Raw genomic sequence first — 15389 nt, 5'->3', positions numbered from 1 at the left:
CAGCCAAGGCCGGGGGGGGGGGGGACGCTGAAGTGGGAAGGCGCATTCAGAATGAGCCCGGAATGGCCTGATGGGTGGGCGGCGGCAGTAAACTCGGGTTTATGTGTGTCTCTCTCTCCCCCATCTCGCTGTTGCTTTCTAGAAGTGAAAGACGCCCTCGACCCGCTCTATGCCTGTTTATCGGGGGTGGGATGGGGGACCCGGTTGTTGCTCGTGAGATTTCGGAGAGCCAGCCTGTTCCGCAGCCCCTTGCAAAATTGCCTCCCCCTCCCCTTTCCCTCATTAGCACAAACCAACCCCCCAGCGCTTGGGGCTTTGCCTCCTACAGTCGCCTAAATCCCCTACTCCCGAGTAGACGCCACGGGAAGACCCAGAATTAGTTCTGTCTCTCTGTAACATCATTCTCCCCCCCCCCCAAGACTCCTGTTTAAATTTCTACTCAACCCGCGGCAAGATTGCCAACTTCCCTCACACACAAACACCGGCAGTGCTCCTCTGCCGCTACTGCTTAACTCAGCTGCCGTAATCGGGGTTGTTGTTTTTTTTAATTGCTGTTTTTAATCGAGTATGAAAGGGGAAGAGCCCCACAAAGAAGAAATCCGGCACCGACTCCGCCTCTCTCTGCTCTCGGTTCCTTAGGCAAGTTTCCTTGGAGCTGGTGCATCCCACCTGAAGGTAGAAAGACTTGCTTCCGAGTAAACCTGCAGCTGCTTCAGGCCGCAAAGCTTTCTTGTGGAAATGTGGTACAGGGGGCTCGAAAGCGCTCCGCAGAAAGGGGGGGGGGAGCCCTCAAGGAAATTCTTGGTCCTCCGCAGAAACGCCTGTTTTGCATCTCAAAAGTTGATCCAGTTACCCGAAAAGCCAGCAGGCAAGCGGGAAGGAAGCAGCCATTAAAGAGATTGTTGGGGTAAAAAAAAACACACACACACACATTCAAACTCAGTTCAGGACAGAGAAAGCGCACCCCTTGGGGCTAAACCTCCCTACAATTTTTTTTTGGGGGGGGGGCGAAAAGGAGCCAGAGTCGGAACCGGAGCCCGGAAAAGTTGTAACTTTGGGCGGCGGGGGGAGGGGGGCATACCCAGCCTGGTCAACTCCTCTGCGTCAGGGGCCTGCCGGGGTCTGCGCGCTGATTGGCTGCCGGCTCCACATTTATAGGCCGTCAATCAAAGGCCCCCAGAGAAAGACTGGAGAGGCGAGTGGGTCGGAGGGACGCACAACTTTGGGCAGCGGGCTGCTCAAGACGCCGTCGAGGGTCTCTTTCTGTCTCTCCGAGGGGACTGCGCGGCCGGAAAAGTTGGCCCGTGGAAGGAGGTGGACTGAGTCTCAGCTGCGCTTCTGCTCCTCCGGGCCTGACTCGCCCCCCTTTAGGCAGCCACGCTGGCGCATCTTCTTCAAGCTCCGGCCATGTACAGCATGTTGGAGGGTGAGCTCAAGCCCCCCCAGTCGAACCCTGGAGGCGGCTCGGCAGGGAACGGCATCCCGGGCGGCGCCGGCAAAGGAGGCGGCGGCGGAGGGGGCGGAGGAGGAGGAGGAGGGGGCGGCGGCGGCGGGGGGAACGGCGCGACGGACCAGGACCGGGTGAAGAGGCCCATGAACGCCTTCATGGTGTGGTCGCGGGGCCAGCGGCGCAAAATGGCCCAGGAGAACCCCAAGATGCACAACTCGGAGATCTCCAAGCGCCTCGGAGCCGACTGGAAGCTGCTGAGTGACTCGGAGAAGCGGCCCTTCATCGACGAGGCCAAGCGGCTGCGTGCCGTCCACATGAAGGAATATCCGGATTATAAATATCGGCCCCGTCGGAAGACGAAGACGCTGCTCAAAAAGGACAAGTACTCTTTGCCGGGCAACCTGCTGGCGACGGGAGGCGCCGGCGGAGGCGCAGTGAGTAGCCCCGTCGGAGTCGGGCAGCGCCTGGACTCTTACGCGCACATGAATGGCTGGCCCAACGGCGCGTACGCCTCGCTGATGCCCGAGCAGCTGGGCTACAGCCAGCACCCGGCCATGGGCAACGCGCAGCTCCAGCCTATGCACCGCTACGACGTGAGCGGTCTCCAGTACAGCCCCATCATGTCGAGCGCGCAGCCTTACATGAGCGCGGCTGCCTCCACCTACAGCATGTCCCCCGCGGCCGCCGCCGCAGCCGCCGCCGCCTACGGGCAGCAACCGTCGGGCCATTCCATGAGCCTGGGGACTATGGGCTCCGTTACTATGGGCTCCGTGGTGAAGTCCGAGCCCAGCTCGCCGCCGCCGGCCATCACCTCCCACTCCCAGCGGGCCTGCTTGGGAGACTTGCGGGATATGATCAGCATGTACCTCCCCCCGGGGGGAGACGCGACCGACCCGTCGACGCTCCAGGGTACCCGGCTACACAGCGTCCACCAACACTATCAGAGCGCCGGGACTTCGGTGAACGGCACCGTACCACTAACTCATATCTAGCCGTGGGCCCCCTCGGATGTCCCCTTTGCGTCGCCTCCCCGAGTGCTCCCATTGTACCACCCGTTTATTATAGCCGGGGAGAGGGGGTTGACTCGCATCCAGCCAGCCGGTTTTGGACTGCTCCCAAACGCACGTCCATCTACGTCTCGGGGGTCACGTCGCCCCCTTCCCACGAAGCAACTAACTCGCTTTTAACCAGGTTCTCCCTCTTAACTTCCAAGCAACTGAAGTTCTGGGGGCGGAGTGCAAAGCGGTACAAGCCGAGCTTTCCTAACTAACTCCGTTCAAAGGAAATGTGTTTTTTATGTGTAAAAAGTGAATTACTTGTTTGAAGTTATAGAGCACAATTTTACTGCTAACTTGTACAGGAACTGCTGTGAAAGACTTTTCTCCCCTCCAGTTCTACAGCAGGGTTCTGAACAAAAAGGGGGGGGGTCTCTAGCTTTGTGTGTTGGGGGGCGGATTTTTAGAGATGAATTCTGAACTGTTCTGAAAAGGAGGAATGAAATCGTGCGTTCCGCTTGTCTCAAGTTTAATGTTTACAGTTTTGATTGTATGTGTGTGTGGGGGGGGTGGAATTTTGTCTCTTCCTCCATAATCCTGGGCTGGAGTCCTCTTTTTTTTTTAATTCTCTATTTTTTAAAGAAAAGTGTAACTTGATGTGTGCACCTGCTCCGTTAACTCGCTACAACTTTTAAACTCGGAGATAAGTTTCTTTTTGGAAAGAAAGGGGTCTCCTTCTAATTAAGCCTCGACATGGGGTGGAGTGTCTTGCTTGGACGAGGAGGTTCCAACAGAGCAACTAGGAGGCGGGTGCGAATGGGGAGTGACTTCGAATTGGTGGGTTTTGCATTCTAAGTGGTGCGAGTTTTCAGGCGAGGTGGAAGGGCTGTGGGGGGAGGTTTCGGGTTTTTTGTTTATTTTTCCCTGACGCTTGTATATTTCTGTACATTTTATTATCCCCCCCCCACACACACCCTCCCCGGATTTGAGAGTGGCATAGTTTGGAGAACATATCGGTCCTACGAAGCAGCTGTTCTAGGTTTTTTTGTTTTTTTAATTTTTGTTGTCTCGGGTTTCTTTTGAAGAGATGGTTCCTCCCCTCGAAGACAGAACTTTACAAAAGAACAATAAATTTTATAACATGCCCTACAGACGTCTCGCTGGCCCTTCTTTTTTTGTAAAGGGGGGGAGAGAAAGTCTTAAAATCTGGGCTGTGGGGGAGGGGTGCCTTAACTGCGTCGGGATGACTCGGGAGTAAGCGGCCGCAGGGCTGCGGCTGGCATGAGGGGAGCGACGCCGGCCTGCTGGCATCTGCGTCCTGCAGCGCCCGGCGGAACGGCGGTTGTATTCGGGATTTGCGTGCCCTGGGGACAGGCGAGGCTCCGGCCCTCCTGGGTGTTGGTGGCCCGCCCGGGGATTTCTGCAGTGGGTCACAGAAATGAAGAAGGCGAATAGTGATGCCGACCTCTTAACTGGGTCTTGAATCGCGCCAAAGAGTGCAAAAGTTTAAAAAAAACTCTATAATGGGCACGGTGGGACTTTACGGGAGTCCGTGTGTGGAGGAGGGGGTCGGCTTCACTGTCTTTCGAGGACTGGAGGCGGTGGCGTCCCTCCGAAGGGGTCCCCGAACTTTTCGCGTGGCTCGGATCGTTCCCAGGAGAGATGCCCTTCGAAGCCGGGCATCTCCCTTGGCTGGCACGTCAAGAGAACTAGCAGCGGCGCCTCTCGGTTTCCTCCGTCCCCTGGAGACGGTAGCAGCAATCCGGCGCCTTTACGCCCGAGGGGCTCGCGGGAGGCTCTTTGGAACTCCGTGCCTGGAATTTTCACATCTTGAAACCGAGCCTGGGTTCTAACTTTACTTAAACTTTCTCTCCCCCCCCCCCACCTTTAGAGTTGCTTCTTTTCTGGCTAAGAGCAGGGCTGCTAGCCCGTGGCCGCTTCCCCCTGGAGGCAATAGGTCTGCGAAGGAGTAAGCGGTTACCAGGGCGAATAACTTTCTCCCTCCATCGCCCAGAGTGTCGAAATGGTCCTTGATGGAACCAAACTGGGAAGCAACTTCACTTTGGAAGGCTGGCAGAGCCTGGGCCAGGAGAAATCTGACCCGCCCGGTTCTCTCATGTATACTCGAAAGTAAGTCCTGCCGGATTCATAGACCCTGGCAAGTATATAGGAGCGCAGCTTTAAAAGTGGGGGGGGGGGGGGGAAAAAAAAGAAGTGTATTTAAAAGGGGGGGGGGGGGGGGGAGAAAAGCAAGCGATGGAAGAAGTCGTCGGGTTTCAAGGGTTTGCCTACTTGTTGCTCATCCCAGGTATTTTTCCCCCTTTCCCAAAGCAAAGTAGTTGTTCCTGATCTCTCGTTCGTAAAGCAGAAAGGTAAGGGGGGGGGGCTTGTTGGGCGGGCGGAAGTACCGTGTCCGGACCTGAAATATTTACAGGTGCGACTCTGCTGGGAGAAACCTTAATTAGACTCTATAAAAAATTAATTAGGGACAGGACTCCCCAACGCTCTGAATAATTGAATTCCTTGATTGTGTGTTTTGCGATGATGTTTCCGCGTTTTTTCTTGCCGAAAAAGGCTGACCTAAAAAACATTAGTATTTTTTTTAAAAAAAAAGAAGAAGAAAGAAACCCAGTCTCTAGATTGCTCTGAAATAACCCTCCACTTCAGAACGCGATTCACAGCTGTGATATTCCTACCGGAAACTGCTTGATGAAAGAGTTTTGTGAAAACGAACGAGATAATTCAAAGACCTCGAGGAGACTCCGAGGGACTTGAACAAATGTAATGATAAATGTTATTATTTGTGTTGTTTATCTCTCCCCCCCCCGCCCCCAAAAAACCAACACTTGGAGCAGAAGCGTCTTTCGATTCACACAAAAATAGTTCGAGCTTTACTTGTCCAGATTAATTGTGGCGTAAGGCGGAGTGCTGTGTGAATAAGGTATCTCCAGGACCCCGGCTACTGGTTTAAACAAGGTAACGTTTTATAAGCCCGAATTTACTTCGAAGTAAGACGCTCCCGCGGCCAATAGATTTAGACCTCTTATTAAATTGACTTTCATTTCTGTTTCCCCCATTCTAACTCTGGAAGAGAGGCTTGGAACGGCAACGTCTTCCGCGAGGACAGCTTTTAACCGGGCTGCCTTGTGTAGATTTACTTAAAAATAACCCCCTACTTCATCCAGTGGGGCTCACTCCCAGAGAAGTGTGAAGGGCTGCTGCAGCCCACAACTATCTTCTGCTTTCCTGTTTGTTGAGAAGCCAGTGCTCCGAAGTAGGCAGCCGCCTCCTGTGTCCAGCAGGGCTAATTTCAGAGCAAATTGAATTAGGGAAGCTGCTTGCGGGAGGGAGGAGGGGCTTTTGCATCCTCGGGAAATGGTTTTCCTGCCGTCGGCGGGGCGCGGGGCGCCTCCTCTCCCTGTAACGAAGAGTTCTGAAATCCGCCTCCAAAAGAGGGACGGCCAGGACTGAGACGGCCGGCGCTCCCTTTGCCCTTGGGGGTCAGCCGATGGGGAGAAGTTCCAAAGGGGAACTGGGTTCGTCTCCTTGCTTAAAATTTGGGGAGCAGTCTCAGAGGTACAGCCCCAAACGCGCTTCCTTAAAACTTAAGGCACGGTTCGATGTAGTGGGGGTTACTTCGGAGTAAGTCTGGAGAGGGGTTCACGGCCAGAACGGGAGTCCAGTTTCTTCCCAGATGCAAGGGCAGGGAATTCTTTAAAGGGGTTTTTTTGAAAAGAAGGGCTTATTCAGGCAGAATCAACAGGTTTCCGCCTCTCCTCCGTGCTTCCCCACGAAGCCGCTGCTGGAAATCAGTTGCTACTTCTGATAGAAGGATGGGGGGGAAATCACACAGAGAACAAGGTTTGGAGAAGGGGGAGGGTGACTGCATCCCTCTTTTATGGCTGGTTTCAACTCAGACCTATTTTCCATCTGGTGGGACTACTCTAGGGTAAGGTGGGTTTAGATGAAAAACAAACCCACTTGGGGGGGGGGAATCTATTAATTGGGGGAAAGCCTGTTTCCCTAAGACTCCAGGAGGGTACTCTTTTGCACTCTCTGTTCCCATCCCTCTATACAAAACAAGGACTCTCACGCCAAACCGCTTGTTTTCCAGCTTCATTTTACCACCTGGTACAGATGCTCCTATTTTGCAGCATTTTTAGAGACCGAGGGAGTAAAGGAAAGCTGCTCAGGGTTGGAGGGTAGACTGGCTTTTATTAGTTTGCAGGCTAGTGAAGTCACACAGCCAGAAGAGGAGTCCCTGGCAAAGCCCCCCCAGGAGGCTAAACCTGGGACTCTGCTCAAGATGGGTAGCCCGTCCTGGCACCTTAAAGACTAACCAAATTGTGGCGGGGTATGAGTCACCGCTCACTACTTCAGACACTAAGTGAGCAGTGACTCCTGAAAGCTCATACCCTGCCACAATTTGGTTAGTCTTTAAGGTGCCACTACTGGACTCTTGCTCTTTTCTCCTGGGAGTCTGACTTTTGGAACCACAACAGCACTCTGTTCAGAGTTCTATCAAACAGCAGATGCTCACTTCAACCTGCAGCTTTACTTAACACATTTATAGCCCACTTTTCTCTCTTAAGGGACCCAAAGAGACCCCCAAGCGCTTCACAACAGCAGCAGCAAAATGTAATTACAATCGTTCAAGGAAAGAAGAGAGCAATACAACTTGGGCTTAGGGGTGTACAAGCCCTGGACCTGCTCACTGCTTGCCTCGTTACCCAAAATTTAATTACTGCATGGATTGGCTACTATCAGATATAGATCTGGCCTTTAGGTTAAAGGACTTTCAATGGGGATCAGTTATCAGAGCTAAATGGAACCTCCATTCTCCAAGGCAGTATATCTCAGGGGACAAATGGGGGGAATTTGCTCATCTTGTGTGCTTCACTTGTTAGAAACAGAGGCCTGGATTACATGGACTTTGGACTGGTTCAATTAGAGTTTTAGAAAAGCTGAATGTTTCCTAAAGGCCAAGAGTCAGTGCTGTGCCTATAGCTGCAAGGCCAGCAGATTGCCTGCAAGACGTTTATCACTAAATCCAGAAAAGTAGCCATGTTAGTTTGTTGCAGTCAGACTAAGACTCCTGTGACATCTTAAAGATGGTCAAATTCATTATGGTAGCGACCACAAGACTTCTGTTGTTTTAGCTTTAACACAGCCAGCTATTCCTTCAGAGGTACTGAATATAACCAAGAGGAAATCCATCAGCCTCACAAAGAAACTTGCACTCATGCAAGGGGATATACTCTTTCTACCCAAGTGCAAACAGCTGGCCATCATACTAAAGGAGCTCAAGGTGAAAAATGTCCTTTAAAACTGTGGACCTTCTCACCTCACTGTAATAAATAGCTCTTTTCTCTGAACACCCATTTTCTGCTGCTTGTCACCCCGGGTATAAATTTCTCTGCCAACTGATGCATTTCATGCATCAGAGGAAGTGGACTCTAGCTTACAAAAGTGTATCCCACAATAAATTCATGAGTCTTTAAGGAGCTCCACAGCTCTAAAAGGGCTGCTTTTCAACCAAAAGCTTTCCTTTCTTTTTTCCTATTAACAAGCCAAAAACTATTCTGCCAAGTGGTTAAGGAAACACCTTGCTATGTCACCCCTTTATATTAACCCTTCATTACCTGCAGAATTCTGGAAGCCTCCCCTACGTAGAAGCACAGCCTTTCATATGACTATTTCAAAAGATCTGGGTTCGAATCAGTTAAACCCTGCCTCAAATGAATCCGTTAAACCCTGCCTCAAATACCCTAGACTTACGGTGTCCAGACCAAAATTACGAGCCAAGTGTCCCTGTTAAGCATCCCTAATGCAAGATAAAAAACCATATGTATGCCCCATGCCGGGTCAGACCCTGGGTTGCCAACTGCCTGGAGAAAAATATGTCCCCTCCTTTTCATAGGGGCTTGATGAGATCTTATTTACCAGCCGGTGTTGACATGCTTCAGTTGCCTTTCCCCATGCATTCCACAGGACCCTTTTCTCCAGGCAGTGTGGGGAGAAACAGTGAAATCTATCAAGGAGCCTTGTAGCAGAATCTATGCTGAAGTCTTACAACGGGGGGGGGGGGGGGTGATAAAAAAGCCTAGACACAATTTAAAAAAAGAAGAAGAACCATGGCAGCAATCACTAACCCACAGATCAGTACATTAAGGGTTGTGAAAGCCCTGTGAAGCAAAGCTATTTCAGCTTGCCATCAAAATGCTAGCAAAAGAAGTGGAGCCTCTCAGAAGGGAGGCGTTCTTATGGGACACTCACTATAAAGCCTGCCGTACTTCCACAATGAAGGACACAGACATGGACTTCTGTAGATGACCCAAGTACACAAACAAGTAGCTTCGTATGGGGCAAAGCAGTTGTATATATAATCGAATCATAGAGTTGGAACGGACCTCCAGGGTCATCTAGTCCAACCCCCTATACAATGCAGGAAATTCACAAATACCTCCCCCCCACACACAAACACCCAGTGATGGCTGTTCCATGCCCAGAAGATGACAAAAAATCTCCAGGATCTCCAGCCAAACTGGCCTGGAGAAAAAATGCTTCCTGACCAATGTTCCCTCTAAGCTGTGGAGTCTTGTGAGCAAAAATTCTACTTTGTGAGCTACTGGTATTAAAGTTGTGAGCAGGTGATTTGGCTACTGCATAAATTAGTTTGCTCTGGAGCTGTCCTTCCTGAGCTACAACAAAAATGTGTGAGCTGGAGGCTAAAAAACTGTGAGCTAGCTCACACTAACTCAGCTTAGAGGGAACACTGTTCCTGACCCCAAAATGGTGATCTGCATTTAACTGGGTATGTAAGAGACGGCCACAAGAACTAAGCACTGATGCAACTCTCCCTCTCATGATCTGCCTAAATTCATAGAATCTTGTTAGCCACTGCAAAACCCTCCCTGGATTGTTCCAATATAAGACAGAAAACTCCCACCTACCTTACAGTAGTCCCCTGGCCTGGATGGCCCAGGCTTAGCTCATCAGATCAGGGAAGCTAAGCAGGGTCAGCTCTGGTTAGTATTTGGATGGGAGACCACCAAGGAATCCCAGGGTCACTTTTATTTATTATTTATTTATTTATTTATTCTGGGATTTATATCCCGCCCTACCCGTACGGCTCAGGGCGGCAAACAAGCGGCAAGCGCCGAGAGTAAAACACATGTTACGTTAAAATTTCAAATACATCAATTAAAATGGTGCTCTACAGTTCAAATTTAAGAAAGTTCAAGAGGAAGGCAATGGGAAACCACCTCAGAAGATCTCTTGCCCTGAAAACCCTACGGGGTCGGATGCAACTTGATAATACTTTACATGCACGATTCTATTGTAATAGTGACCCCAGTTGGTCTCTGGAGCAGTTTGGAGTGAGAGAAGCTGTTTATTGATTTTCCCCCATGGGGAGCCAAAGTTACTTACAACATTCTCCACTCTTCCATTTTATCCTTACAACAACCCTGTGAGGTAGGTTAGGCTAAGAGTGTGTGACTGGTTTAAGATCACTCATCAAGCTTCCATGGCAGAGTGGGGATTCGAACTTGGGTCTCTCAAATCCGAGTTTGACACTCTAACTTTGTCATCCTTGTTTTTTCCAATGACGTCATCTCTCCTTATGTCCTTTCAGGGACAGATAATAATTAATGTTAGCTTCAGACAAGAAGTTGTTAAAAGTGTAAACTGGATAGATAGCAGAGTTTATAAAAACTACATTAGTCCATAGCCAAATCCCAAAACAAAGGCCATATGATATTTTTGATTAAGACCAACTAAAGTAATGTAACACAGTATGCAAGCTTTGGAGTTCTTTGGTATTCTTCATCAGTATGGAGGGATAGAAAGATTTCTTAGGCCAAGGACAAAGCATCTAGAACCTGCACAGGTATGGATGGTATCAGCTTGCACCCTTAGCATGCTGGGAGCAAGAAGCAAAAAATGGAAGCCATGCAACATGAAGACCAGCAGTTGATGCCAATTAGAACACACAAGTCACTTAAAAGGCCAAAAGCAAAGGAAAAATAGAATAACCTTTACATTTACAATAGAAAAGAGTAAGAATCCAGTAGCATTTTAAAGACTAACAAAATTTGTGGTAGGGTATGAGCTTTCATGAGTCACTGCTCACTTATCTGAAGAAGTGAGCAGTGACTCACAAAAGCTCATACCCTACCACAAATTTTGTTAATCTTTAAGGTGCTACTGGACTTACTCTTTTCTGCTGCTCAGACAAGCTAACACAGCTACCCATCTTGACTTATATTAACAATACTGGAGATTAATTTTAGTTCATGAACGAAGGAAAGAGTCAATGTAAGCCAAAATGTGGTGGCATTAATGAGCAAATTTCCCAGGAGAAATTTAAACTTGTGTTCTCTTATGAGATCTCTGAGTGGCTAGCAATGCACACATGCTACAAGTCAATCCATCAACTCCCCAGACTGGAATGTCTCAGGTGAATTCCCTTAAAATCCCTCCTGTCTCCTGAAAAGCCTCTAAAGTATTTTATCTCAACTAAACCATAACTACGTTTACTAATTAGTTCAAGGTATGGGCTAGGGGGAAGTATGAATCCCCCCCCCCAAAAAAAATCCTCCTTAAGTTTGAATTTCTGGTATGCAGATAGAGTCCATTGATCCCTAGATTTTTTTCTATCAGTACTTGAGCCAAGGACAGACTCCTGTGGCTCATCAGGACAGCTGAGGTGAACAGGTTTTGGAGGGGGAGGGTCTGGGTTCCCTGGAGGCTCATAGAGTTGAGCAAGTGATCTAATTTGATTCTTGGGCTGGCTCTGAAAGGGGTGAGGTGGTTCTTATCAGGAATCCTTGTCCAGGGGCCCATGATGGCTCTTGGCAACCCTGCCTGTTCCCAACTGCAAGTGATTAAGATTGCGCCACCAAACACTTTTGCTTGGATGTAGAGCCAATTGCTAACCATGAAAATTACATCCAGAATAACAACAAACATGTTCTGAGGTTTGCAAGTTGAGGTTTCTATGATCTCAAATGTGTTTACTAGGAAACCAGCTCTATGTCCATCTTCAGAGAGACTTCTGGTTTCATCAAGAGAAAGTAACACCATATTCACACCCCCGGGAAAGGTTTTATGTTTTGCAAAATGTTTCCCTTCAAGACTTTGGATGGTCACTGATAGATAGCCCATGCCTTTTCATGCCAGGGTTGGAAGATTGATATTATGGTATGAAACATCTATGTGCTGCAACTAATAGTGATATTCAATGGTTTCAGTCCAGTTCTGATCAGGTTTGCATGAACATGACTGGTGACCCTGGATGGGATGTACATCTCTCTCAGATATACCCATTGTGTTCTACAGGGATCAGACTAGCAGCAATATTTGTGGGTCTTTCTTTCTGGATTTAAGCCAAATAAATAAAACCCTGACTGAAGCAGGGATCAATAAAATTGTTGCTGGGTTGAAACCAGTGTTCCCTCTAAGTTGAGTTAGTGTGAGCTAGCTCACAGTTTTTTAGCTTCCAGCTCGCACATTTTTGTCTTGGCTCAGTTGGGATGGCTCCAGAGCAAACAAATGTATGCAGTAGCCAAGTTGCTGACTCACAACCTTAATGCCAGGAGCTCACAAAGTAGAATTTTTGCTCACAGGACTCCACAGCTTAGAGGGAACATTGGTTGAAACATCTCCAAGCCACAATTTGAAATTAATGTATTTAGTGCCATCACTGTGAATAGTGCTAGCCCACAACAGTGACAACCAACATGACATCCATGACATCCAAGTGTATCTCCTGGTGTCCATTTGGTTTCCCCCCCAAAGCAAAGTGACAACCTTGGCTTTCTCACTCCTCATTAGAACAGGATTTGCTTCAGAAGACCCCAAAGTATCACCTGTGGGTCTTCAAGGAGCACCCATTCAGAATTAGCTACCCCCATCATGACAGAAGGCTTGGCTTGGGGCTTACCAATCTTTTGCAATTGCCCCACGGCAGCCATTTTGTGCCTGGCCCTGCATTCCATGGCAGCCATGTTGTGGTGGTGCCCAGCACCTTTTTCAAAACTCCAAAAGTGTCCACATGCTCAGCCCAGGGTGGTCTCAGTGACTCTGGGGCCCTGGGCAAAAGTCCAAGAATCACTGCCTCCCCCCACCATGGGGCTTCCAATTCCCCCCCCAGGGCAAAGCATGGGATATTCATCACCCCATGTATGGTGTATGGGAGCCACTGACACAAGCTGGCTGACTGAGTCCCAGATGGAGTTGGCACAAGCAGCTACCACTGAGCCAGCTGCCCAAGCCCTGGATGGGATGGACATAAGGGACAACAGGGAGACCCTTCTCTTTTCCTTCTTTCCCCCTCTATATTGGGGGGACTGTGTCCTCCCATCCTGCATAGGGCCTGGGTCAGCTGTCCCTGGTATCCATTGGCTAAGACTGCCTCTGGTTCAACATTTGGAGGCCCCAGCCTAAGAAGACAGATCCTGAAGGACCAAGGAGAAAATGGGAACTGGGGCAGGGAAGAATATGTTTTCCTTTCAGTTATGTTTCCATAGGCTTAGTTTCTTTAGGGGTTGGAGGAGTAAATGGGTACGTCAATGACTTCATGGAAAAGATGTGGTTTGAGATGGGATTTAAAGGAAGTGATAGTGGTGACACATTGCACAGGTGTGACAAAAACTGGGGGGAAGGGGGGGGAACTCAACCCAAGATAACCCTTCTGGTTCGCAACATTGCACAGGTGTTCCAGGTGGCAGTTCCAAGAGCAGGAAGCCTTTTGCCAGCTCAGAGTGCTAAAGTTACAGCCATGGATGTATCAGGATATGAAAGTGAAGGATGGCATAGCTGTGAAGGGCTTTGAAGACAAGGACAAGGATCCAGGAGTAAATAGGACAGGAGGCCTTTGGCTCATTTTTGGAAGGATTTTAGACGGGGCATCATGTGATAAGAGCAAATTAATTTTGCAACAAGAATCTGGATAGAGTTGAAGGAGTAAAGGTGCAGCAACAGACACCCAGAGTTCAAGACGTTGTGGGAGCTGAAGTAAAAGAGAGCTCAGCAGGGATTTACTCAGTCTGGTGGAACCCAAATGTGCTAGTCAATGGACTAGCGGAGAGTTCTGTGCAGCAACAGGAAGAGGCACTTCGGCATTTGCGATTTCAGTAAGGCTTCCTCATGAATAAGTAGGATTAAGATGTTATGAGAGTTAGTATGAGCCAAAGCATCATGCTTGGGCAAACCTGTGTTTGCAACAACATTGTGTATGAGGTAACACATAGAGTTATACCTTCAGACAGTTCCACTGAAACCTATGAGACATCATTTTGTGTATATGCTTAGAAACATGATTCTGGTTGCTCACCTCTGTACAAGTACCAATCATGACAGAATTCATAAGTTAGAGACAACTTGCCCTATAACTGTGTTAGGGAACTGGCTGTTTGAGGACTTGCCCTAAGATCACATGACTTCAGTTTGTTCTAGAACAAGGACTGCAGTACAAGATGTTTTAGTTGCTCTGCATATTAAAGTTGTTTAAAGCCATTCCTCATTCTGGTAGGCTTCAGCTATGAACCCAAAAATATTACCATACCTCAGTTCAAAATATACATGTATGCCCATCACTCTATGACTTGCATGTATGAATGAGCTGTCCAACTATCAAACTCTATAAACTGGGAAGGTGAAAGCTCCTTTGAAAGCTCAAACAAAACTGCTTGGGAATGTGATCAGTTCTGCACATTTGTTTGTGAGTGCCATCAACCAAGGTGAAATACATGCATGTGTGAACAAGATTTGAGTTGATATCTGAAGTCGGAGCAGAGTCTTGTACTAAAAACTGTCCATTGTAAAGAAACTGATTTCAAATCCTCAATTTGAACAAAGTAGGATAGCTGAGAAACACTGAGCTAAGGTATATGGCAGGTGCTTTGGATAACAAGAAGGTGTCCAGGATGGACTTCGATCTGATTGAACAAGACAATTCAGATGTTCTTAAGCTGAGAATAAGCTGAACAGAAAACTTTTTCAGTGCCATTTGGAATTTGGATGCTTCTGCCTCTGTCGGGTTTGTCTTTCTAGCTACTTAATATACACTTTTTTGAAGCCCCTGCAAAATAGTTGCTTCTCTGTATGATTGCTCCGTACCTCCTGGATTCTCCCTTTTGTACCTGCTTCAGATCTTCCCTTTCATAAATCGCTGCTCACAGTTTGGGGTCTCAGTTCTGCATATTCTCTTATGTATATAGAGCAAAAAAAAATTCCTTTGTGAATGTGGAAAGTGTTAGCATGCTCCTTGGTTTGATGGCTGGGATGGCCACTTTCTGTATTCTCCTGGGCCACTTGATTATCCAGGCAGAGAACTGGAACATAGAAGGGGATTTTTGTTGCACAAACTGACCCTATCTTGAAGGGTCAGGCCCCATCATAAAGTGAGTGCCATCCTACAGTATGAGCTCCCAAGTGATGTTACATATGCTTATTGACTTCTGGTTTTTGTTTTTGTTTTTAAAAAACAATTTATTAGGATATATTAAGACATGTTAAACATAAACTTATATTCACCATTACAATCCTAACCTATATCCTACCCCCCTCCCTTTCCCCCTCATCTGGCTTCCAGCAGTGCTCCGACCTCCAGCCCCATACTTCAATGTTTTATTTTCCCAAATCTACTTTTTCCCCAGGTAACAGTTACTTAAAATACAAGTACCTAAGATAAAATTACACCAATTTTCAATAGTTGTCAAAACAAAATAGATTGTCTTTTACATCTCCGTTCTTTTCCAAATATTCTTTCAGATCTTTCCAATCTTCAAAAAAATCTTCTGCCTCCATATCTTTCAATTTTCGTGTCATTTTGTCCATTTCTACTAAAAATAGTAGTTTTCTTATCCAGTCGCTAACTTCCGGTATCTGATCTTGTTTCCAATATTGGGCATATGTCATTCTTGCAGCAGTAATCATAT

The 15389-nt window shown here is 48.0% G+C and overlaps 1 protein-coding gene across 2 annotated transcripts; it reads left to right on the top strand.

Annotated features, from left to right (window-relative positions):
- The first annotated feature begins 1380 nt into the window (after positions 1-1380).
- SOX3 (SRY-box 3) lies at positions 1381-2442 on the top strand. Of its 2 annotated transcripts, XM_015412197.1 has the most exons (2): positions 1408-1459; positions 1538-2442. In XM_015412197.1, the coding sequence occupies exons 1-2, from the start codon at positions 1408-1410 to the stop codon at positions 2440-2442; spliced, it is 957 nt and encodes a 318-aa protein (XP_015267683.1). The 2 variants fall into 2 exon arrangements, with proteins under 2 accessions (XP_015267684.1, XP_015267683.1); XM_015412198.1 differs by having other exon boundaries at positions 1381-2442.
- Positions 2443-15389: the final 12947 nt, after the last annotated feature.

Source organism: Gekko japonicus, unplaced genomic scaffold (assembly GCF_001447785.1).
Source record: "Gekko japonicus isolate JY-2015 unplaced genomic scaffold, Gekko_japonicus_V1.1 scaffold2454, whole genome shotgun sequence".
Classification (NCBI taxonomy): Eukaryota; Metazoa; Chordata; class Lepidosauria; order Squamata; family Gekkonidae; genus Gekko; species Gekko japonicus.
The sequence above is the reverse complement of the archived record's forward strand: the minus strand, read 5'-3'. Positions and strand labels throughout refer to the sequence as shown.

What these genes read in the sequence shown, in the direction of transcription:
- SOX3 (XM_015412198.1), top strand. Translation starts at nt 1,408, where the DNA reads ATGTACAGCATGTTGGAGGGTGAGCTCAAGCCCCCCCAGTCGAACCCT.